This window comes from Convolutriloba macropyga, chromosome 7, assembly GCF_964194025.1.
Source record: "Convolutriloba macropyga chromosome 7, txConMacr16.3, whole genome shotgun sequence".
In the NCBI taxonomy this organism is placed as follows: Eukaryota; Metazoa; Xenacoelomorpha; order Acoela; family Convolutidae; genus Convolutriloba; species Convolutriloba macropyga.
The window spans coordinates 60,195,646-60,219,024 of NC_134474.1; the positions used below are offsets into that span (position 1 = coordinate 60,195,646).

A 23,379-nucleotide genomic window follows, 5' to 3' on the forward strand; every position below is an offset into this window, starting at 1 on the left:
GTCAAAACCCTTTTCCAGTGAGCTATAATTTAATCTTTGTACCGGTTTTAATTTTAACCATTGTTTCTCGGCCTTGTTGCTACTGTTACTACGACATTTCATAAAATGTTTTGAGATTTTTATATATTTGTACGTCTTAAAAGATTTTTGTTCTCTTTTTAAATTACAACATAAATGGTAGGTCCCATAAACATGAAATTAAGAATGGATTCTAAATGGGTTCAAAACGGTCCCGTTTGTTAAACGGCCTGGTTTAATTTCAGACAATTAATAGATATCGCATATTTCCAGAGCCGGGAGAGCACTTAATGCCCTTCGGGCACTACCTGTTTATCCCGTATTTGAGGACGAGATGTCAAATGGATCAGACAAAAAAATCGGTCAAGCTAAAAATGGCATAAAAAAAGACCGACAGCACTAATATAATTGCTACAAACTTCGTTTGAGAGCAATTAAAAATAAACGATTGATTGGCAACAAAAATCTCAAAAAACCTCATCCTTTAAAATAATTTACATTTTGGAAATCAAATAGCAATTAATAGCTGGAACGCAAAACAATGCGAATGTTTCTGAAACCAAAACTAAGGGCATCTAAGTCGTTTCATACAAGGAGAAAACCCATTCCACTGACGATATGAATTAACTTAAAATCACTCACGAAGTCGAATAAGTAAACATTATGTTTGAAACACTGTTCAGAACTGAAAAGCAGACTACAGATATAATGTAGGTTGTGAAACAGCATAAAGAATCAGTCTAGCTGTCCTAGAAAAGGATAGCAACTTTTGTGTACTAATATGCAAATACTATTTTTCAGACTCAGCAGACAACAAACAAAACCGCTTCAGGTGACTAAGCGTAGTTCAGTTTTAAAGCTCAGAGTTGTCGAAGCACTATTAAATAATTTTAATAACTTTTTCACGAAAAACGTTAATATTTATAAACAGTTTTCATTAAATGGCATTGGTGTTGTAATAACGCATTAAAACAGCACTACTGTTAACGATGAAACAAATCTCAACAATTGGCTGAAACTGAAAACAAACATCAGATATCAAGATCGAACACAACAATACCTGACAAACAAGAACTGTTTGTTAATTGCGCCGATAAACTTCATCATTTCTCTTTTACAGCTACGCACTCTTACGCGAACAACAATAAAGTATAGATTTGCATACCAACATCGCATTAATATATACGGTTGTACGTTTATATTACAGCAAAGCTCAACATTAGGTTGCTGTGATCATGGACAATATTTTGGATTCCACTGTCAACTCAACTATGAATACGACTACGTTTGGGGTTTCAGTAGGAATCACTGCATTTTCTGTGTTTGTGGCCCTTGCAGGAATATTTTTCGGAGGAATCTTAATCAAAGACGCCTACATTAGAAAGTGAGTTCTTCTAATTGAGTTTCCTCAACTATTATCCTCTAATTAAATTTCTAAATTTAATTCTTATTAACTTATTGACGCCTATTTTGACAATCCTCTGAATGCGCAGGATTAACTCGGTAAACAAAAAATAATATCCAGATTAACATCAAAAAACTGCAGATTTAGAGGGCCAAGTTGTAGCCACCTGTGTGACAACGTAACTCAATATCAAATTTCATTTCAGGCAAGTGCAGCTGGCGGTATGTCTGGCCACTCTCTGGATGTATGTCTTGTAAGTTCCCATCTTCACAAAGTACCACATTAAATACTATATAAACTGAATCATAAATATCTACTAGTATGCATCAAAGAAGGCAGTGTTTATAGATCCGAGCAAACATTTTGAGTATTCGCAAAACTTTTATCTCTTACAAAATGTTGAAATAAATTGATCAGGAAAAACTGATTAGGCATCAGCAATGCTTATCCGAGCACAAACAGTACACTAAATAATAGAGCTTTATTCAACCACACAAAAATAATTGTAACCCTAATATAGTTTGAAGTGCTCATCTACAAATTAAATCCTGACGCCATCAAAAATTTTAAAATAAAATTCATATATGCTTCCTTTAAGTTAACTACAACCGACATGGGGCCGAGACTTGAAACTGAGAAATTCTAAAAAAACGAAGACATTCAGATTCGATTAATTTAAATCTCTGTTGTCAATTCATTTCAAAGATATTACCACCAATTCTAAGATCAAAATTTTCTCCTAATGCCTACAAAAACTCTACAACTTTTGCTTAGTATTCAACGCACCATTCATCTAAAATAATTAAAGGACGGCGTTGAAAAAAACGCTTCTTTTTGATTACCAACTTTGACAAACCCAAGAAAGGAGATTCTCAACTGGCAGTAATGTTGAAATATAACATGGCAAAACAATCAAAGTATCAGTGAAAACAAATTATCAGAACATGAAAACCAAAACATTTTATGAAAAGAAACAAGATGAGAAAATAAACGTTGAAATAAATTTCAGAGAAATTAATTAAATTAACTGTTTCCTTTAAATTTTCTGCTAGATTATTCATTTGTCGGAAAACTGTGCATAAATTTCAAAATTTGTTTTTTTATAAGGGGTGAACAAGTCTTTAATCTCAGGACCAATTTATCTCAAGAAAAAAGGCTATTTAAATTTTTCACCGGATAATTCAGTTTAAAAATTAAAGCCCAGAGCAAATTTACCTAGTATTGCTTACTGAAAAACAAATTTTCATACTTTAATACTCAGAACAATTGAGGTTCAAATCAACTGCAAGTTATCAATCTTAAAAGCACTTGGACGCAAAACAACGACATGTTAAAATCTTTTCAAGCATTGAATTTGTAGCTTAATAAACGTTTGTTATATTAGGCTATCGACAAATTTTTTAGGCAGTTACTATCACAAAAGCATGATTCAAGTTTTAAGAAGATCAAGCCCTTCTGAAAATAACGAGTGTTGTCAAACAATTTCTATGCAGGTTTCTAAACACCAAAATTTAAACTCGCATTCAATAAAAAGAAAAATTCTCCAATAAGCTCGACAAAAAACTACCAATTAACTAAAAACACGATTCAATTACTGCATAACAAATTATAGAGACATGAATTTTCGTTTTCAAAAAAAAGAATTATCTAAACGCCCAAAAACGCTGTTACTGGATTCCCCTAAGCTTGTACACTTCTACGCCCATTACTGTCTTTTTAAAACAACAGCATGATGCAAATGATACATCTGATCCAATAAAATTATCGAAACAACCAGTGCCATTTATGACCATGTTTTAACTTATGAACAACAGTGACAGTAAGCAAAACTAGTTCAAATTTGCTTGAGATTGGAAACATCCGTCAGGTTTGTCCACGATGCCTGTTTTCGATCAACCGTGAACCACAGTGACAAGATCTTGTCACCGTTGTCTACTCACTCGGTCACTGTTATCCACAACATCATCTACACAGTAACAAATTTCAACGAGACAGAACAACGTGTCAATTCAACCAAAATGAAAGAAAGCCTAACTGGTGATTAATTGCCGAAAAGTCCCTCGCAATATTGATTGTGCATTAAGACAACTGCAAGAAAGAGGCCAATTAAAGCTCAAAATTGTCACGAATTGTTACGTTATCAGTAAGTTCAAGTGACGAAATTCATGTCCTTATGCGGCTATTCTCCACGGTTAACGTATCGATTTTTAATTGTGAAAAACAGTTACAAAAATTATAAAACATGTAAGGAAGTATCGAAAAACCTTAAAAGTCCACAGAAGGCATTACCAAGTATGTAAATTCCTGGCGGTCGTTTTAAAATTAAGCTTGATCAAAAGCTTGATTATCAACCTCTTTAAATGTGTAACATTCTCAGAGCCATAAAAACCAAGCACCAACTTCGCCTATATCAATTCATGAATTATGAAGAACACTTAATGAAAAACTCCATTCATGTTCACCATCGCTTAGTTTGTTTCCAGTCGAAGCAATGAAAATATACTCTATCATTTTATTTAAAACACCAGAACGTTTGTTAAACAAGTAAACTAAAATTATAACAAAATGCAACACACTTCTTGTACATAAATCACAGCAAAATTTTAAAATTAATTTACCACCTGATGGAACCCCAGTTAAATCAATCTGTCTGATTTGTTTCATTCCTAAAGTAATTTATTTCCTCAAAACCTGTGCCATATCACTGTTTTCACCATTGCATATGAGTGAAATATTAATGCCTCAAATCTATCAAGCAAAGTTTACGAAGTTCTAGGCTCTATAAAAATAACAGGTCTAAAAAATGACAAAACTTTTGTACGATTGATTTTTAATCTATAGAAAGGAGCAAGATTTACCGCACCGAAATCAAAGACTCAAGCAGTACTAGGCAGGTGCATATTTCCAATGGTCCATCAATTCAATCAATTTATGCGCTCAATCTAATTAAATTGAATTACTTTATTTGAATGCGTCATGGTAATCGGTCAAAATTTTAAACGTGGAAGGATGAGTCCAATGAGACACAGTGTTTTTTATGGTTCGCCCTAATCGTTTTAATTTTTTTGATTTTAGCGAACCGTTTTGATCCACCACTTAGCAGAAACTCGAAAAAGCCGAAATAAAATTGCATGCAAAATACACAGCAATTTTAAATAATTTTCAATCACTAAATGGAACTAGCAGGCGGTGATTGACAACGTTGGACAGTTTAACAGACCAATTTGACTTCTAAATCCATTAATATTCCTGCCATTCGCAGTACACACTCATAAACGCAATAGAGCATTTTAGTGCAGCACCATAAATTATTGATTCAAAACGAATTAGAATGTCTGGATATTTCAGTACTCTCTTTTGAGTCAAGTCAATATAGCCATTCAGGGATTTAAAAAAGGAAGACCTTCACTTAACGCAATTTTCATTATAAATAACAACGGATGCAACATTTCGAACTGCTTGTCACAAACAAAATCCGACGTTGATTTAAAATCTAAGACTGATTAAGCAGGAGTGATAAAGGCCCTGAGAATGTGCTTGTAGTGTAAATTTCGACAGCTTTCAAGAAGGTAATGATTAAAGCACGAGCTTAGAGGTTTTCGCAATGATTAAAAAATGACGCATGCAAACTCGCCTTTAATATTTGAACTAATCACTAAAAATAATCAGAAACATCAAATAAGAAGAGCAACCTCATTGTTTTTTAAGAGCCTTTGAGGGATACCTTAACTAGCACAACTGCAAGTCAAAAAGAAAATGAACGTTAGTCCAGTTAAAATAAGTACTTCAAATTTTAATGATATTTCACTCTCCAGCACCTAATTCTACAGGTAACGAGGAACCTGGATACACGTTTGAGCAGCAGAACCACAATTTTTCATAAAAACTATTTTAACTCATCAATGCAATTAAAATAAACCAGCTGTTTTATCTGCCTGCGTTTAAAGAGCAGTCTTGAGCAAAGTGCCATCCAGTCCAGAGCAATGAGCTATAGCCATTAACAGTATTGAGCGGTATCTACAAATGAAATTAGAATTACTGACAACTTTTAGATTGCATACAAGAAACGGTGGCATATCACGTCATGGAGCTCAATCTGAGAAACTCAAAATTCCCGATCTGACCCAATGCAAAAGTTCAAACAAGGGATAAATTTAACAAAAAGGGGATCAAGGAGGCTCGGTTCGCACCATGTTCCAACCCGTTCATCTACACTTTTGGCTTAATTATTTACCAAATTAAGTAGACACAGAATACTTTCAATATAAAACAGTACCGAACTCTCAGTGATACTTGATGGATTCTCCAATACAGACGGACGTGTACAAAATGGAGGTCATTTTTACTTTGCTAGAATGGTCAAAAAGTTGTACTAGAAAAACTATATTCACAAACTCATAAAATCACTAAAAATTTGATTAAAAAATACAAGGATAAAGTCATAGAAAACTAAAGCCAACAACTGAAGACATACAGGCTGAACAATACCTTACCAAAAATCCAATGGCACCTACCAATAATACGACCAGAATGGGCTAAAAGCAGAAAATCCCACACCTCCATTCGCGCATTAACTTCTTATGATCCTTGAACTGATGCAAATAAAATTATACAAAAAGCATCGTCGTTTTTTAATATTTGAAGAATTTCACTCCACCATTAAATTTTAAACGGTGGAGTGCTATTGTTACCCTTAGAGATAGAAAAGCATTGCTGAATTGATTTGATGTTTTTCGGCTGAAAATTTTGATAAAATTTTAACAATTCGAACTTTCATCAAAAATGGCAACAAATGTGCTTTTTTGGCCTACTTTTTAAAAGTTCGCCAGATGTATTCACCTAGAAACCTTGAAAAAACTCATTAATTTCCAAAAGAGCACTAGTTGAAATCAGGTGCCCTATGAACTGCACATTAAACTCGATTAATTACACAAAAAGCATCGTCGTTTTTTAATAATTGAAGAATTTCACTTCACCGTTGGTGTAATTCGCAAACACTTGGATCAATTGGGCGGTTTGTTGGGCGCGCGGTAAAATCAGAGATAAATTCGATATCATTGATTCTTACAATCAGCAAATAATCCTATAATCAGTAAATCAGTTTTTATTTTGTTGATGCCTTTTTCAGAAAACTTTTCTTTTATTTTTCAATGTTAGTACTGTCGAAATTTTTTATTCACAGCTCCATTAATGACAGCTCCAATTGAAGTAACAATGATGCCGAATGTAGATATAGTTTGTTTTCAGAGAACCTAAATTTTTATGGCTTTGAGGAAGAGTTTAAGTCAACTTCAACTGAATTCTTGTGTTTTGACTTAATTTTTGTTTTTTTTGCAGTCTGATTAATAAGTCTAACCACTCATAGAACAAAATGGTTTACTCACAAGATGTAAGTGAACCTGTACCAAGCATTAGGTTGTTACCATATGTCTCTTATATCATTGAATGTATTTCTATTAAGGAAATTTTGCTGATTTTTTGAACGTGTATGTTTTTAAAATTGTTTCAGTCAACTTTTTGCGTATTCTCAGAAAATACAGGTCAAACTTCCTTCCTTATAGTAACTTTGTGGCGGAGTGTTTTAACAAAACGTTTTCTTGCTTTTGGCACTACAAGTTTTCAAACAAATTTTTTTTTGTGCATAACTGCCAATTTTCGCTGTTGTTTTTGTTTCCTTGGTAAATTGTCACATTACTTCACCATCTAACTGACAAAATCTTTAAAAAAAACTTGTAACTAAACATATTTATTGTTTTCATAACATGATTTTAACATAAATGAACTTAATAAATGATATCGGTATATAGCTAATGGTTTTATGGACTTTATTATTAAATTTCTATAAAAAAGTATTCTTCAACTTAACCCTTCTTGTTCTGCTATGCGTTTTTTTTCATAGTTTACAATGTTGAATCGTTTTCATAATGTAGCCTCATTATTGACAGGTCTCTTTAATGTTTTGCCGAACAATAAATTTCCTGTTGTTTAAACAATTTGACTGACGTCTTCAGGGCTTGTTTCCGATGAATTTTGTTAATATTAGATACTTTTCAATTTTTGTGGTTCTTTTTGCTGTCATTTTGTGATAGTCGTTTTACAAAAAAGACTTTAAGATTATGAAGGAGAAGCAAAAGAAGATTAATGTTATTTTATAGTCTTATGACTAAGTCTCACTAATAACAGTCGCAATTAGTTTTCCATGGACTTGCAAGATAAACTGTCTACTCGTTTAGTCAAAAGCTTATGTTGGCTATGGGTTTAAATACCTGTTTTTTAAAAAAGAAAATAGAATTTTTGAGCTTTACCAATCTTGTTTCTGTGAACTTGTAGCTTAGCATCTCTGTAGACAAATAACATCCCTTCTTATTCATTGAACTACAATTCAATTCTTATAACGGTTTTATTTTTCTCAAATGTTATTTACTCTTGGTACAACCAGTTTTCATGAAATACTCGTGATTTTTGCATATTTGCACAATTTTGTAGGTTTTTATTTTCTTTTCACAGTATCACAATAATGGGCGGTCCTCTGTTCATTTGAAAAAACGCAATCAATGATTTATAATGTTTTTAGTGAACAACTTCATGTTTAATAGGCTGGGAAATAGTTTTCGTGCAAACTTTTTCGAGCTAATTTTTCGTTTTTGCCTATATTTGTCGTTCTGTTTGTAGTCGTATGACATATCCTGGATCGTGAAAGGTCTCAATCGCTCTCTATGGAGTTATAAAAGAATCTCTCAATGATTTCATTTAATGCATAATGTTTATAATCAGTTTGAAATTAATTCGTTTGGAAAAAGTAACTTTTTTTAAACTTTGCCCTTTTGCTCATTTCTTGTCGCACCCTTACGAAGTTGCATTGAGGAAAAGTCCCATACTTCCTTCTAATAGAGTACAGTTAAGTCTTCTTAGTATAAGTTTGATCTGATGCCATTTTGATTTGGTCACTGATGGTTTTCAAAAAATGGACGAGTTTTGGTCGTAATTAATATTTGTAATTATTTGATTTGTATCGCCGTCTTTTTCGGCTAGTCATATTATGATAGTCACAGGTCTCATAGGCCCTCTAAAGTAGATTGTTGTATTCATTTAGTAGTTTGTTGAATGATATGTTGATATGTTAATTTTTGTTCTCTTCATTTGGTAGACAATTAATTGAAAAATGTAGATGAGCGGGGTCGGAACTTTACGCGTTAATGCACATTACTGAGCCTCCTTTTTACTTTTAAATTTTCATATTTTAGCCAGATCAGAAGATCTTGCCAGGTTGCTGGTAATTTTTAGCACCGAAAACAGGCGGGTTTAAATGAAGTTTTCAATGAGCAACTTTGCTGAACCATTGATATCTCAAAATAGGAATTTAAGAAATACATATCAGAATCAAATTTTCATTGTTGGATCTATAGAAGTTTACAAAAGCCGTCACAAAAGCAATTTGGGGCACAATTTTGGGGTTATTTTCCAAAGGCCCACAAAAGGCGAGTTGCAAATCTGATTTATTTTACATTTGTTACGAAGTAAATAAAACAGCGAATTTTAGCCAATCAGATTCGAGTATTTCTAAACTTTAAAATAAGATTTAAATACGTTCTAATATACGTAGAAAGTTCCGAAAAAGTTCAATTAACCTAATTTTAAGTAAATATAACCACGATATGTACCGATTGAGGTGGTTTTCGGCTTAATATTTTTAAGTTTTCTAGACAATTGCCGATTGAATACGAACTGATTTGACGTCAATAACATCAGACAAAAAACCAGTAAAAGAGCATCGAAAAAACCTTGCCGTCTAAGTATCACTTGTTGCTTTGTACGTCTTAATGCTTACACGTTGTTGCTATACTTACATGAATCAATTCAAAAATATCGAACTTCTGTTATTTCCGTCAGAGTTTACATTGGTGCCGCCCCCGGCTTACTATCTGTTGTGATAAAATTAATAATTCATAAGGCAAATAAATCGACAAATGATGACCGTACGCTGCCCTCTGCTCGTGTGAACTGCCCTCCGGTCGCGTGATTTGCAACACTGTGCTTTCCAATGATACCTCATTTTAATCGTTCGGTCTACACGCAACCAATACCCCAATATTCAGATCCGCATAACACTTATGGGGACGGCGAAGTGGCAAGATTCCCTCTTAGCACTCAGACGCCTAACAAACAATGGAAAACAGAGGAGGAGGTTCCATTTCTAGATCAATGTGGTTTAGTCCCGAAGAGCAAAAGAAAAGATTGGCTATATTGGAATGTCAATTAGATGAGAACACACAAGCAAAGCAGACTACGGAACTGAATGACCGCCAATGCATTGACATCAAGACAATGGGCTCACTCGAGAACGATTTTGCCAAATGAAGAAAAACAAACGTTCACAATCGGCAATCTGATAGTGCAGCTTATCTCCACAACTGTAAGACTGAACCTCAGTTTCTTTTATATATTCGACTGCAATATATTTGACTTACTTTTGATTTAGACGGCAGGAAACCCATTCCCCCCCCAAAAAAAATCAACGTAAGTTCAAGGATTTCCCGGTATTACTGAAAAAGTGTTTAAAAAGCTCACTAATCTCAATCAACCCCCCACAAACATAATTTTTGACAAGAAAAAACATCGATTTCGAAAATTTTCGGTAGATTTACCAAAGTTTCGAAAAAATTAATACAGTCGGTTCGTACATCAAAAATAACCTCTGATAATGAGAAAATTGAAAGAAAATTATGCTAATTTGTTCAATTTTGAAAATTTTTGGTCAATTTTGATGCAAATCAAAAAAACATAGCATATCAAAATAGAATATTGAAAAACCGTACTTTCAGGCATAAAACCGTCCAATTTACTGGATTACCGTTCCGTATTCAAAAAATTGCAGAAATGTTGACCAAAAATAGGAAAAATTGAACAAAAGTGTAAAATTTTGACAAATTTGTCAAAAAAAATCAATTTTCCAGCAAGAAGGTTCGTAAATTGAGTGAAACTCAATTAACACAAAAATATTGTGAAAATTTTTACAGCCTCCGGCCTACAAAAAAATATATATCGAATTCCCATAATTTTTCTCGTCGATCGTTTATGAACCGTTTTGCCCGCGTCCTTTTCGTCCTTTCGCTCTTTAGTTTTCCGTGTTACGATTTTTTTCTTCTCAATAACGTCGCTCTCCCAAAACTTCGCTTTTCGTTTTCTTCCGCTACTTTTCCAGATTTCGATGTAGTATGTCATATGTGATGAAGTATGTTGTTGTTTTTGCTGTAGTATGTTGAGTATGCTAGTATGCTGGTTTGTTGTTTAGTTCTTATAGTTTTCTAGGGTGTGACTTAAGTTTATTCTCGAGTTACGGCTGGATTGTCATTCAACTTTTCAACATTACTAATTTACTAGCCTTCCTGTTGTAGTATATTGATTTTGCTGCTCTATGTTTTGTGTACCTGTATGATTGCTAGTTGGTTTGGTCTTGTTACCTTCTAGGGTGTGACTTAAGTTTATTCTCGAGTTACGGCTGGATTGTTTCTTGACTTTTCCAACTGTCTTAGTCTACAAATACACTATTGTAGTTCATTCAATTTTGCTGTAGTTTGTTTAATACCGTTAGTATGCTGATTGTTTGTTTTGGTTTGGGTTTTGATAGGATGTGACTTAAGTTTATTCTGGAGTTACGGCTAGTAAATTCCTTGACCTTTACATCCTTTTAGTGTACTACTGCATTGCCGTAAATTAGTTTGTCGTTAAATTTGTCGTTATAAACCCATTATGAACTATGTTAGGTTGTCTTGCAGTAGTTTCTCTCCTTCTTCCTGGGGTGTGACTTAAGTTTGTTCTGGAGTTACGGCTAGGTTGTTTGCTTGAGTTTTTGCTGTGGTCTGCTAACATAGTTCTATCCAACCTCATTTCCCGCCCGTTCTCTCCCACCGTCCCGTTTCGTTGCGTAGCGCGTTTTCCACCCGCTTTCCCGCACGTCCCGTTTCCGTTCCGTCGCGCACTGCTCGCTCGACTTCTCGTCTGTCCCGTTCCCGTTGCGTCGCGCGTTGCTCGTCCGACTTCCCGTCCGTCACGTTTCCGTTTCGTCGCCCGCTCCTCGCTCGACTTCCCGTGTGTTCTTTGTCTCCCTCTGCGTTGAGCGCATAGTGTTCAGCGCTCCACTTCTGTTTTTGTCGGGCACAGTGTGCTCGACGACTTTCTTTGCTCTTTGGGCGGTTTGTTTTACAGACTGCCTACAGTGTGCTGTGTTTGGTGTCTTTTGCATTGGGTTTAATTCGCGTGGGTTTGATTTGTTTGGAGTGTGCATATAATAGATAACCGTGTGCAGTGGTAGTTTTGATTGTATTTGGAAATAATAACGTCGTAATGTCTAATAGTCTTGATCAAAAAGTCAAAAAGTTGTACGCTGCCAGGTCAAAGCGTGAAGCTGAATTGCATGCTATACATGAAGATATTCTTCATTGTATAAATAGTCAAAGTAGGCGAGTGAAAGTTGAACGCCTAGTAACAAAGTGCAACGAAGCATTTATGACCGTTGTAGACAAAAATGAGGACCTGATTGCATTTGCTGGAAAAACAGAAGATCCAAGTGCACTTGTTCCTTCATTAGAGTCTTATTTGGAAGCAATGACAACTAAGAACGACAAGATACTCACTTCAGCACGAAACTACATCAACTCTGCTGATGATAAAGTGAGCGAGTTCCAGGAACCGAGGGCTTCCATTCATTCTAGACTTCCCTCAATTATGACATCGTCAAAAACATCTAGTCAGCGTAAACATGATTACGTAATTGCTAAGATGAAGCGTGAAGAAATTGAAAAACAGAATGAAGCAGCCATTCGCCTTGCTAAACAGAAAAAGCAAATGGAATTGGATGAACTGGAGGAAAACAACAGGAAACGGTTGGCAGAGGCAACCCTGCAAGAATTTGAATTGCTGGACGCCGTTTCTAAAGGTAGCCAATCTGAAACAACTGCAAGTGCCAGGAGCTCAATGAGAAGTGAAAAGGCTGTCCAAGATTGGATCAACACCTCACTTGCTTTAAGTTTTCACAATGAGGAGAAAACTAGCGAACCACAGGTTATGATTGACCCTCCAGAATGTCCTAGCCACAACAACACCAAAACAGTGGAAGATCAGAACACTGAAATTTCAAGGCATTCCATTCCAAAAAATTGTCGAGGCAATTACATTCTAAGCAATGAGACCTTGCAGCAACTCGACCCCTATTATACTCCACCTGAAAATTTTTTGGCTGCTGCTAACACACAGGCGTTGTACCAGGCGCACCTAAGAGCGCAAATGGATCAAACAGGCCAGCAAGGCATGGCGCTTCCAAGCACAACTAATAAAGGAACCGCAGATAGTCAGCCGCCTTCTGTACACGCCCCAGGGGCTTCTTCACCACCCATTCAACAGCCCATTCCACCACAGCCGTTCGCACCGCAAAAAAATCAGAATAATGCAACAGAGTTATTTCCAAACGCACAACTTCAAATTTCACAATCCAGGGGACCTGAAACATCAAGTCTACCCAAGAATAATTCGGCCCAGCAAATATGCTCCCGACAACAAATTAATTTTGTCCCCCGAGCACCAAACGCCACTCTTCCTCCTTTTCCGACAAATCATCCAGCCCCCGCAATCAACGTTCCCCTGCACCCAAGCGCCCCACCAAGTCCAAACATTCAACAGCATAACTCCGAACCCGCTCATCCTAACGTCCTTCCCATTCCGAACCCAGTCTTCGCACCTAACCTCACTGCTCCCATCCCACACGCCCCTTTAATTAACCAGCCTCTCGTCAATAACAATTTTCAGAACAGTAATAACCGAGTACACAAAGTTGTACGTTCTGTTGCTCCTCCTTTCCCAAATATGCCCAATATCCCTCTCGGCCAAAGTTTTGTGCCAAATACGAGTCATTGGCGTTTTCCGCAGCACAGACCGTCATTAGTCAACCAAGACATTACTACCGTAAATAATGTTGCTCCAAATGTACAGGCACACATCGCACCATCAGTAACTACTTTTCCACAACAAATATATTCGAATTCACCCCTTTTGATTGATATGCAATCACCATCCGGCACACATCAGGAAAACCCGATTGCAACTATAAGTAATATTGTACCTGGTCTGGCCACTCCGGTTTTCCAGCCAACATACCCTTATGTTGGGCCCACTCATTTGAATGGGAGTGGTCCGCAGGTGTCTGCACCTGCCCCTCCGATACCGGACAATGCGTCATTGATTAGGGAATTAGCTGATGCAATAACCAGCAAGAAAAATGACCCCTTGCCAGAATGGAAACTTGCTCAGTATAATGGCGATCCATTACAATGGCACGAGTGGTATGGTCAATTCAAAAGCGCGATTGACTCGCAATCCCTAACTGATGACGTTAAATTGACATACCTCAAAACCCTCGTCACCGGTAAAGCAAAGATTGCAATCGCCGAATTTGCTTACTGTGGTTTAATGTACAAGGATGCACTGAGGACTTTAGAACGTAAATTTGGCCAGCCACAGGCAGTCGTAAGTGCACACTTGGATAAACTAAGCAACTTTCCGCCTCTTAAAATGCACAATAGTGATAACATCATTAACTATTCTGCAGCCATATCCAGCCTCGTTGGGGTTTTCAAGTCACTATCATATGATGCTGACTTGAAGAGCGCTTCCCTACTTAACCAAGCGGTACAGAAGTTACCACCAAACATGAAAGAGTCATGGTCACTCTTTACGGTTAAGAAGCACTGGGTTAAGCCTACCCTCCTCGACTTTAACGATTGGCTTAAAGAAAAGGCTGAGGCCCATGATCTTATGAAACAAAGCGCAACCAAGGCCAAACCTGAAGAGAACATCACTTCAGTAACCAAGACCAAAACAGCCTCAAAAGTGTTTGCATCAAATTCGCAACAAAGGGAAACAAAGAAGCAAATGCCATCTGCTTCCACAAATACTTACTTTCGATGCATTGTATGCAAAGGTAACCACCGGTTATGGGAGTGTCGAGTTTTCAAGGAAAAGACTCCAACCCAGAGAGCTAAGTTGGTGGCGGATAACAAACTTTGCTTTTCGTGCTTACGGGACAAGCACACATTCCGCCAGTGCCCTCAACCAAGAAAGTGCCGAGCAGAAGGGTGCAATAGTTCGCATAACACACTATTGCATGGAGCAGATAGGGTTTTCCCAACAAAACAGTCGACAAATTCCAATACCATTCAACCTTCTGGCAACACAGGTCAAAGTAAAGCAACTTCTAGTCAACTCCAGCCTAATAAGACCACAACAATGTCATCTGTTACTGATGTTAAGGGGCTCCTTCAGGTGACTGAATTGCAGTTGGTCAATTCGTCCGGTTTAGATACTAAGGCTTTAGTTTTGTGTGATACCGCCTGCAGTAACTCTTGGGTGGCCGGTAGTCTCGCAGATAGACTCGGTTTGCACGGTAAAGCACTAAAGCTAACTGTCAAGGGTATTAATACCGAAGAAGTAGTTGATACTAGGGTTGTTGAAGTTACTGTGAAACCAAGAGAACAACAAGATTTCGAACCATTCACCGTCAACCCTTTCGTTAAAGAGAGTCTGAACGTCGGCTCAGATATAATTAATGTACAGGCCCTGCAAGAGACTTACCCACACTTAGCAGTCCTTGATCCCGTAACATATTCCTATAAAGACATTGAGATGATACTCGGACAAGATGTCTATCATGCCATCCGCCCGTTAGAATACTTCTCTGCCGATGAGAAGCGTTCACCCGTTGCCGTACGCTTGCCCATAGGTTGGGTCTTAAGCGGTCCATTACCATCAAGTTCTTGTATAACCTCAACGTGCTTTAAAGCGAATATCGAACATGACAATGAGTTAGCAAGTCAAGTAAAGTCATGGTACGACATTGAATCATTCGGAGCGAATAAGCAGGTCGACTCAAGATCTGCAGCAGACGCAAGGGCTCACGAAATTCTTGAGAGTACCACCATACACAATGGCCTGAGATACGATGTCGGAATGCTATGGGAAGCAGATAACACCAAGCTCCCAAATAATTACTTCTCCTCCCTTGTGCAACTAAAATCTCTCGAAAAACGATTAGCCAAGGATGAAGACCTTAGAGAGAAGTATACTAACACCATCAAGGAAGACCTAAATAAGGGGTATGTAATTGAGGTTCCGGACGCTCACAAGGTTGAGAACCGGTCCGATAAAGAGTGGTACCTACCCCACCATGCTGTTTTAAACCCGAACAAACCGGGTAAGGTGCGTAGGGTGCTCAATGGAGCAGCAAAATTTCATGGCGCCTCACTAAATAAATCTTTGCTCACTGGCCCTGATCTGCTCCAAAATCTTATTTACGTACTTCTTCGCTTCCGACAACATCCATATGCCGTCTCCGCCGACATCGAGGGAATGTTTCTACAGGTTGGCGTGTTACCATCAGATCAACCATCACTTCGCTTTTTGTGGCGGTAGGACCCCACAACAAACGTTGTAGTGTATCAATATACGCGCCATATATTCGGGGCTAAAGACTCGCCCACATGCGCCAACTATGCATTACAACGCACCGGGAGAGACAATGCCAAGTTTTACCCCGAAGCTGCAAAAGCCGTCCTTGAAAACTTCTACATGGACGATTACCTTGACTCAGTGGAGTCTCCCGAGAAAGCCATCAATAGATCGAAGGAATTGGTACATCTTCTCCATCTCGGTGGGTTCAAGCTTACAAAGTTCGTAAGCAATGTACCAAATCTGGCTGACCGAATTGATGGTTCCCCTCAATCCACTGAGCCCAAGGTTATTGTTTCATGTCAGGAGGATTCATCGCATGTGCTAGGGTTAAAGTGGGATCACACTAATGACACTTTAGTTGTGAGTCGGGGTACAAGCTGCGCCATCACCAAGTCCCTCACGCAACGCTTGGTCCTAAGTCTTGTCTCGAAAGTCTTTGACCCCATTGGTCTTGTCGCACCGTTTACCGTCGCTGCGCGACTGCTCTTAAAAGACATCTGGCGTGTCACAGGACAACAATGGGATGACGAGCTCCCACAGGACATGGTTCGAAGATTTTTGGTTTGGAGTGCGGACTTACCAAAGCTTGAAAACATCAAAATTCCTCGAAGTTACTTTAGTGGACCCTTTGATAATATAGAGTTGCATATGTTCGGTGACAGTTCTCAGGATATTTTTAGTGCCGTTGCATTTCTCCGAGCCCGAGTGACAACTCCTACGGGCAAGATAAAAACAGAGCTTGCGTTTGTTTTGGGGAAAGCGCGCGTGGCGCCAATGAAGGTAATGACTGTCCCAAAACTGGAATTGCAAGCAGCTCTACTTGCCGCTCGGCTGAAGAACGAAATTATTCAGGCACTTACTGTAACTGTTAACCAAGTATTCATGTGGACAGACAGCACGACCGTTCTTCAGTGGATAAACTCTAATGAAAAGCAACCAATCTTTGTTGCAAACCGCGTTTGTGAAATTTTGGAGTATACCAGCGTTGACCAATGGAACCACGTCGCAACTAAGGATAATCCAGCTGACGCTGGCACGCGTGGAATGTCCGCTGAGGTTTTGCAACTAAGCAGTTGGGTCAATGGTCCACATTTCTTAATTAACACAAGGTTCCCTTTCGTACCGAACAAAGACGTCATTAATAACATCAAACTTGGCGTCAACCAAGCAGTCATCATAGAAGACACTGTATCTTTGACTACATCGGTCAAAAAACAGACAACTCCTGTTCCTTCATTGTTTCCGTTTGATAAGTTTAGTTCTTATCAAAAGTACTTGCGCATTGCCGCATACGTTCTCCGGCTTTTGCCGAAACATGCCGGCTACCGTAACCCCGATGGTAGCATTACTGACCCTACTGAGCTTGACGAAGCCGAGCGTCATCTACAGTACTTGGTGCAAGGAGAGTCTTTTGAAGCCGAAAGAAAAGATCTCATTGACAATAAATTCGTTAAACGGAGTAGCCGAATTGCTCCACATTCACCGTTTATTAGTCCAAATGGGCTAATCCGTTCCTCGGGCCGCATCAAGCTGTTAATTGAAGTTGGGTTCAACGTAAAGCACCCAATCATCTTAGATGCACGTCATCCATTTGTAAAACTGTTCCTTGAACACACGCACGTAAAGCATTACCATCAGGGCGTTGAATACCTAAGATCAATTGTGCAGGAACACTACACAGTACTGAAACTAAGATCATCCTTGCGTTCCATCAAAGCACACTGCCTAAGATGCCGAGAATTCCAAGCTGTAACTATGCAACCAATCATGTCTGACTTACCTAAGGAGAGACTTGCTTACCAGTCTCCTCCCTTCACGAACACTGGCGTTGACTACTTTGGGCCATTCTATGTTACTGTCCGCCGTACTACTGAGAAAAGGTGGGGCTTCCTCTTCACCTGTCTCACTACTCGCGCTGTCCATGTCGAGATAGTTACATCCATGGACACCAGTTCTTGTGTTATGGGAGTTGAGCGGTTTGTGTCACGTAGAGGTACACCTGCCATGATTTGGTCGGACAATGGCACTAACTTTATTGGAGCGGAGAAAGAACTCCGAGAAAGTATTGAAAAGTGGAACGTTGTCAACATTGCAGCTGAGCTCGCTCACAAAGGTATTAAGTGGAGGTTCAATCCACCCAGCGCACCACATCAAGGTGGTATCTGGGAGAGGTTGGTACGCAGCTTCAAGCGCGTGTTGTATACTATTCTTGGCACGCGTCGCCTCACGGATGAGGTACTGCATACTACCTTTTGTCTCGTGGAGAATGCTCTCAATTCGCGTCCTTTAACACCCGTAAGCGCCGATCCGTGCGATTTGAACGCTTTAACGCCCAACCACTTTCTTTTAGGAGAATACTCTACCGGTATTCCGTCTGTTGTCGGCAATAATGAGCTTGACCACAGTAAACGCTACGCCCGTGCGCAGTCGTACGCTAATGCGATCTGGTCCCGTTGGATCAGAGAGTACGTACCGACACTGAACCGACGCTCTAAGTGGCAGACGCCTGCCGAGCAACACCTTAAGACCGGTGACTTGGTTTGGATAGTTGAAGAAACCAACCCTAGGGGTTACTACCCAACCGCTCGGATTGTGGAACTCCGTTACGGCTCCGATAGCGTCGCGCGCTCCGCCGTTTTACGTACGTCGACTGGTTCACTTGTCCGCCCGCTTGTAAAACTTGTACCAGTTTTCCCAACATCTTCTTCCGGGCCGGAGGATGTTACGAAGTAAATAAAACAGCGAATTTTAGCCAATCAGATTCGAGTATTTCTAAACTTTAAAATAAGATTTAAATACGTTCTAATATACGTAGAAAGTTCCGAAAAAGTTCAATTAACCTAATTTTAAGTAAATATAACCACGATATGTACCGATTGAGGTGGTTTTCGGCTTAATATTTTTAGGTTTTCTAGACAATTGCCGATTGAATACGAACTGATTTGACGTCAATAACATCAGACAAAAAACCAGTAAAAGAGCATCGAAAAAACCTTGCCGTCTAAGTATCACTTGTTGCTTTGTACGTCTTAATGCTTACACGTTGTTGCTATACTTACATGAATCAATTCAAAAATATCGAACTTCTGTTATTTCCGTCAGAGTTTACAACATTCAAGAAGAAGCTAAACGTAGAAAACGTTTTGAAAAAAAGCACACATTTTGCCGACTACATTGCTCATAATCGTTTTCGTGCCGTTAAGTAATAGATAGTATCTATAGCTAGGAGTAAGTCAAAATAACTTGCATGCAACCCTTAGTAGAGGCGAACCTCGAATCATTCAGAACCAAAGAGGGGCTTATTCCAAGATGTCTTCATTTTGAACTTTTTCTATTTTTATTTTAGTTGGCTGTGCGTCAAAAACAAACTTATATTAGAAACACCATTTAACAAAAAATACACTTTCAGATAATTCAAATATTCAGCGAAAGATAGTTTTGATGCCATAAAAAAGACACATCGAGGGGATAGGACAATATAGATATGTAGTGCATACACAATTCGGAGTGTATTTAAAAACATACAAAGCAGATTAGATGTGGGATGGCTCAAAATACGGCTAATATCGACTGTATCTTCGGAATCAATTTACCTGTTACACTAAACTTCTAACCGAGAACGCAAGCTCAAAGATGTTAATTTAGCACTTGTGGTTGTTAAGTGTGTTGCTCGAAAAAGTGATTCAAGCAAAGTTACAAAAAATATTTAGCAAATATTGAGTTAAATATCACATCACGCCATGATTTCACAAAGTTTAAATACCAATAGTTTGAAAGTTCAAATCGACATGTCACTTTGGAGCACATCTATTATGGCTTCGATCTAATCTTTTATAGTTTTTCTCTAAATTTATTTCAGCTGGCTGTGCATTTTTCTACAACAGCTGAACCCGCTGATAGGACCAGAGCTAAAAGGAAGCGAAATCAAAGCAGTCTACTTCTTCTGGGATAACAAATCCTTCAACAGAACAATGGAAGACTGGCTCTTCGACTCTGCCAGTTATGTCCAATATATAACGAACCCACAGTAACCTCTGTAGACGATCAGGACTACACGCCACTCACTAACTTGAAAAAATATAATTGAAATGCATGCTGACCGATATCTCACCTCTTAACATAAGCACAGACCAAATAGATTCTATTACCTGACCTTTACTTGTTGATTCCCAAACTTCACGATGTTCGCCTTCAACAACTATAAGACGTGATCAAAAACAACAAAGTTTCTATATTTTGAAGTACATTTAATTATAAGAAAAGGCGCCCAATTTATGTACCAACTTGCTGATTTTCAATTTATATTTTATTCTATTTACTTTTCCCGACAAAGATCACCCAAATATAAACTGCGATTTCAAATTGAGGGTTATTTAGGAACATTCGAAATTAACAGAAGTTCACAGGAAGCCAATTTGAACTTGGACGCTAACACAAACCAAACATGAGACAATAAAAACTAGCAAAGCAAATATTTTCAATTCGTCAGAAAGCATAGACCACAATAAAATCCCAATTAAAATTTCACTCAATCAAAATAGGGCTACAGGCTTTTGAAATTTCTCATTCAATAACCTCTCTGAAAATTGACAAAATAAAGCGACTTTGAGCCAAGAAGTGAATTGAAAATAAAATCAAACTGTTTGGGTGTGAAGATCTAAAAAGCAAAATATGTGAGGGAACGAAGATTCTTAAGTTATAATTTTCCTTTCGAAGCTACAAAATTGAGGTAATATGAATTTACGTATAGAATTCCAGCCCAATTATTTAATAACCATGTACTGAAACTCGGAGCTCTTGTAGAAGCTATATAGGATCTTAAAGTGGATCATCAAGTCTTTTTTCTCCTTCAGTTTATTCCCGTGTGAAAAGGGGCTAAGAGCAAGGCAACTCTAATTAGAACATTTTCACCGAAAACTAGTAAACCATGAGAGCTGCTGATACCTGAACAGATTTAGAACTGAATTAAAATTTTTTGAGGAGGCTTAAAAATTCAAGCTTCTACTAAAAACACATTTCATCTGCTTTGAGCTGAATTCAATATGAAATGAAAAGCGACCCGACACGGACCCAACATGACAAAGACTAAAAGATTAGACTAGGCGGAAAATTTTGGAGCTATATGCGCAAAAGAGTATCACAAAACCGTCTTGTTTAATCAACGTGGACTGTCAAATTTGTCAAAACTCGCGCAGAATAAGACTTAAAAATGGACATGCTTAACTTACTTTCTTTTTGAAAAGGGCCGGAAGTTGAAAAACGTCTTTAAAATTTATATAACAATTAGTTTTTCAGAAATTGTAAACATAGCTGCTGATTGCCAGAAACTAGCTCTGATACCTTTGTAGATTGTAGACCCAAAATACCGATAGAAGAAATAAGACCAATAACACTAAGAAAAAATGTTTCTCTAAACCGTAATGTTGCTTTGACATCTACAATCATTAAGACTTCCGCAGTTTTCCCGAAAACTGCTCTCAAATAACCTTTAATTAGAGCGAGATACTGTCAACTGTGACTTTAACTCCTCAATTTAAAGCAAGGATAATATATATTGACAGTAAGGGAAGTCATTTTGAGAAGAGATGTTAGTTATGATCGACAAAAAAAATTATTCGCTCGCATGAGCGAAAGACTACCTCAAATAGGAGTAATAACTGACGTCATGCACACAACTCGGTCTAAAAACTGCAGGAATGAATGAACAAAAGCAGATTAAAAGCGAGTGTGCCTTGCCGAGGAAATAAAACCAGTGGAAAATCAGTAACAGCTCCAATCAGTAACTTCTACCGCAGCTATTAATGAAAAAATAAAATTCAATTTTTTATGAAACGCAACAAAGCCAGAAAACAGACACGATTCGTTGCAAAAGTTAAACAGAACACGTTTTGAATGAACCTGAACACGAACACCAGACTGATTCATTAAAGACAACCGGAGTTGACGAAACAGCAATTAGAAAACTGCACTTTGATGCAATTTGGTTCCCCGGTGAATCTTGGAAATAATATTTTACCAATCATCTTTAATTGTTAAAAAGACACGTTTAAGTTTGGTTAATTTGGAAACTTCTCTCGCAAATTTAAAAATTAGAAATTTTAAAGTTTAGCAGTATTTGCTGTGCTTTGTGTAGTCGCTCAAAAAATGCTAGATTCTGACAAATCTCAAAAGCATCTCCAGGATGCATAAACCAGCTAATTCAATAATTTCAAATTATAGCTAATAGCTTAATGACTTTCGGATGTAAAATGTTCAAAAACAAAGGGATTTCTGAATCTTTCTCTTTTCTGTTCACGATTTTGACATCGTTTAACCTGGTCTCATCATCAATAGGTATCATCAACTTTTGGCTCATACAAACGCTTAATTTTTTATTGGTTATCTTAATAATTTCTGTGGCTGCGACTATTTGTTTTCATTAGAATTTATGAGTCTTCTATACTATTCAATATTTCATTTTTTATTGTCTTTATCAAATAGATCCCTGGCAAAGAGGACAAATTGATGATCAAATGAAACCCAAGTGAAGAAAGGGAAAAAATTTCGGTTGATAATTCAGTTTTAAATGGTTATAAAAATCTGAGAGTCTCAATGGCTTCAACACTGTTCTCTCCTAAAATAGTTTGTTAAATTTTGAGTCCTGTCCGTGTTAAGTGTCTCTCGTATTTGTCTCACTTAGCATCAACAATACTGAGCCCAAATGGATAAATAAGGAGTAACCATTTTTGTTTTTGGTTGAAAGCTTATGTTTTTTTATGACTTTTGAAATTACGTGTTTTAAAATCAATTGACTTTTGAGCTTTGTCAATTTATTTCTTCTTTCTGTCAATAAGTAGCTTGGTCTCTAAAAATACAGGCCTTATTATTCCCATTTTTAGCAGGCCAAAGTCCAATTTTTAACTGTTTTTTTAACTGATGGTTTTTGGCTTTGATACTAGGCATTCTCATTTCAATTGGATAGCTGCGCATCTTTAGAGGTTAATCCTTGTTTCCATATCAGGATAAAACTTTAATGAGGAGGTCACTTTGGCGTTAAAGGATGCGCTATTGAACCTGTTTTATGTTCGCGGTGAATCAATAATCATTTTAAGGGCTGTGACACCGTGATAAACTATTTGACTTTTTAAATTGTTACCTGTTTTGTCGATCTTTTTGCAGCCGCATAACATATTCTTGATAAAGATAGCTCTGAATTGCTTCATTAAAAGTTTTATATTAACAGTTTTCAGTTGCTTCCCCAATTATACATCAAGATGTATAGAAAAACGAACCTTTTCAACAATTTCAGTGGAAACCTAGTGGGTTTAATCACTGAAATGGTTTTCAAAAATGCAAACTTATTTGAACATTTCTGTCTCTAAAGTATTTTTTCGAATTGTTAGGAGTCTCACTGAGGACAGGTCTCATAGTTTTTCTGGTAATGTAAAGGTCAATTTGTTCAGTTTAGGTGCTATCTC

The 23,379-nt window shown here is 37.6% G+C and overlaps 1 protein-coding gene across 1 annotated transcript; it reads left to right on the top strand.

Moving 5' to 3' along the window:
• Positions 1 to 1,063: 1,063 nt before the first annotated feature.
• Positions 1,064 to 20,236, top strand: LOC142343203 (V-type proton ATPase subunit e-like). The gene is made up of 3 exons (XM_075394944.1): positions 1,064 to 1,402; positions 1,629 to 1,676; positions 19,782 to 20,236. The coding sequence occupies exons 1-3, from the start codon at positions 1,254 to 1,256 to the stop codon at positions 19,951 to 19,953; spliced, it is 369 nt and encodes a 122-aa protein (XP_075251059.1). The 5' UTR covers positions 1,064 to 1,253; the 3' UTR covers positions 19,954 to 20,236.
• The last annotated feature ends 3,143 nt before the right edge of the window (positions 20,237 to 23,379 follow it).

Coding starts and splice junctions, on each gene's coding strand:
- LOC142343203 (XM_075394944.1), top strand. CDS start 1,254: ATGGACAATATTTTGGATTCCACTGTCAACTCAACTATGAATACGACT. Junction 1,403..1,628: donor AAAGACGCCTACATTAGAAA/GTGAGTTCTTCT, acceptor ATTTCATTTCAG/GCAAGTGCAGCTGGCGGTAT. Junction 1,677..19,781: donor ACTCTCTGGATGTATGTCTT/GTAAGTTCCCAT, acceptor AATTTATTTCAG/CTGGCTGTGCATTTTTCTAC.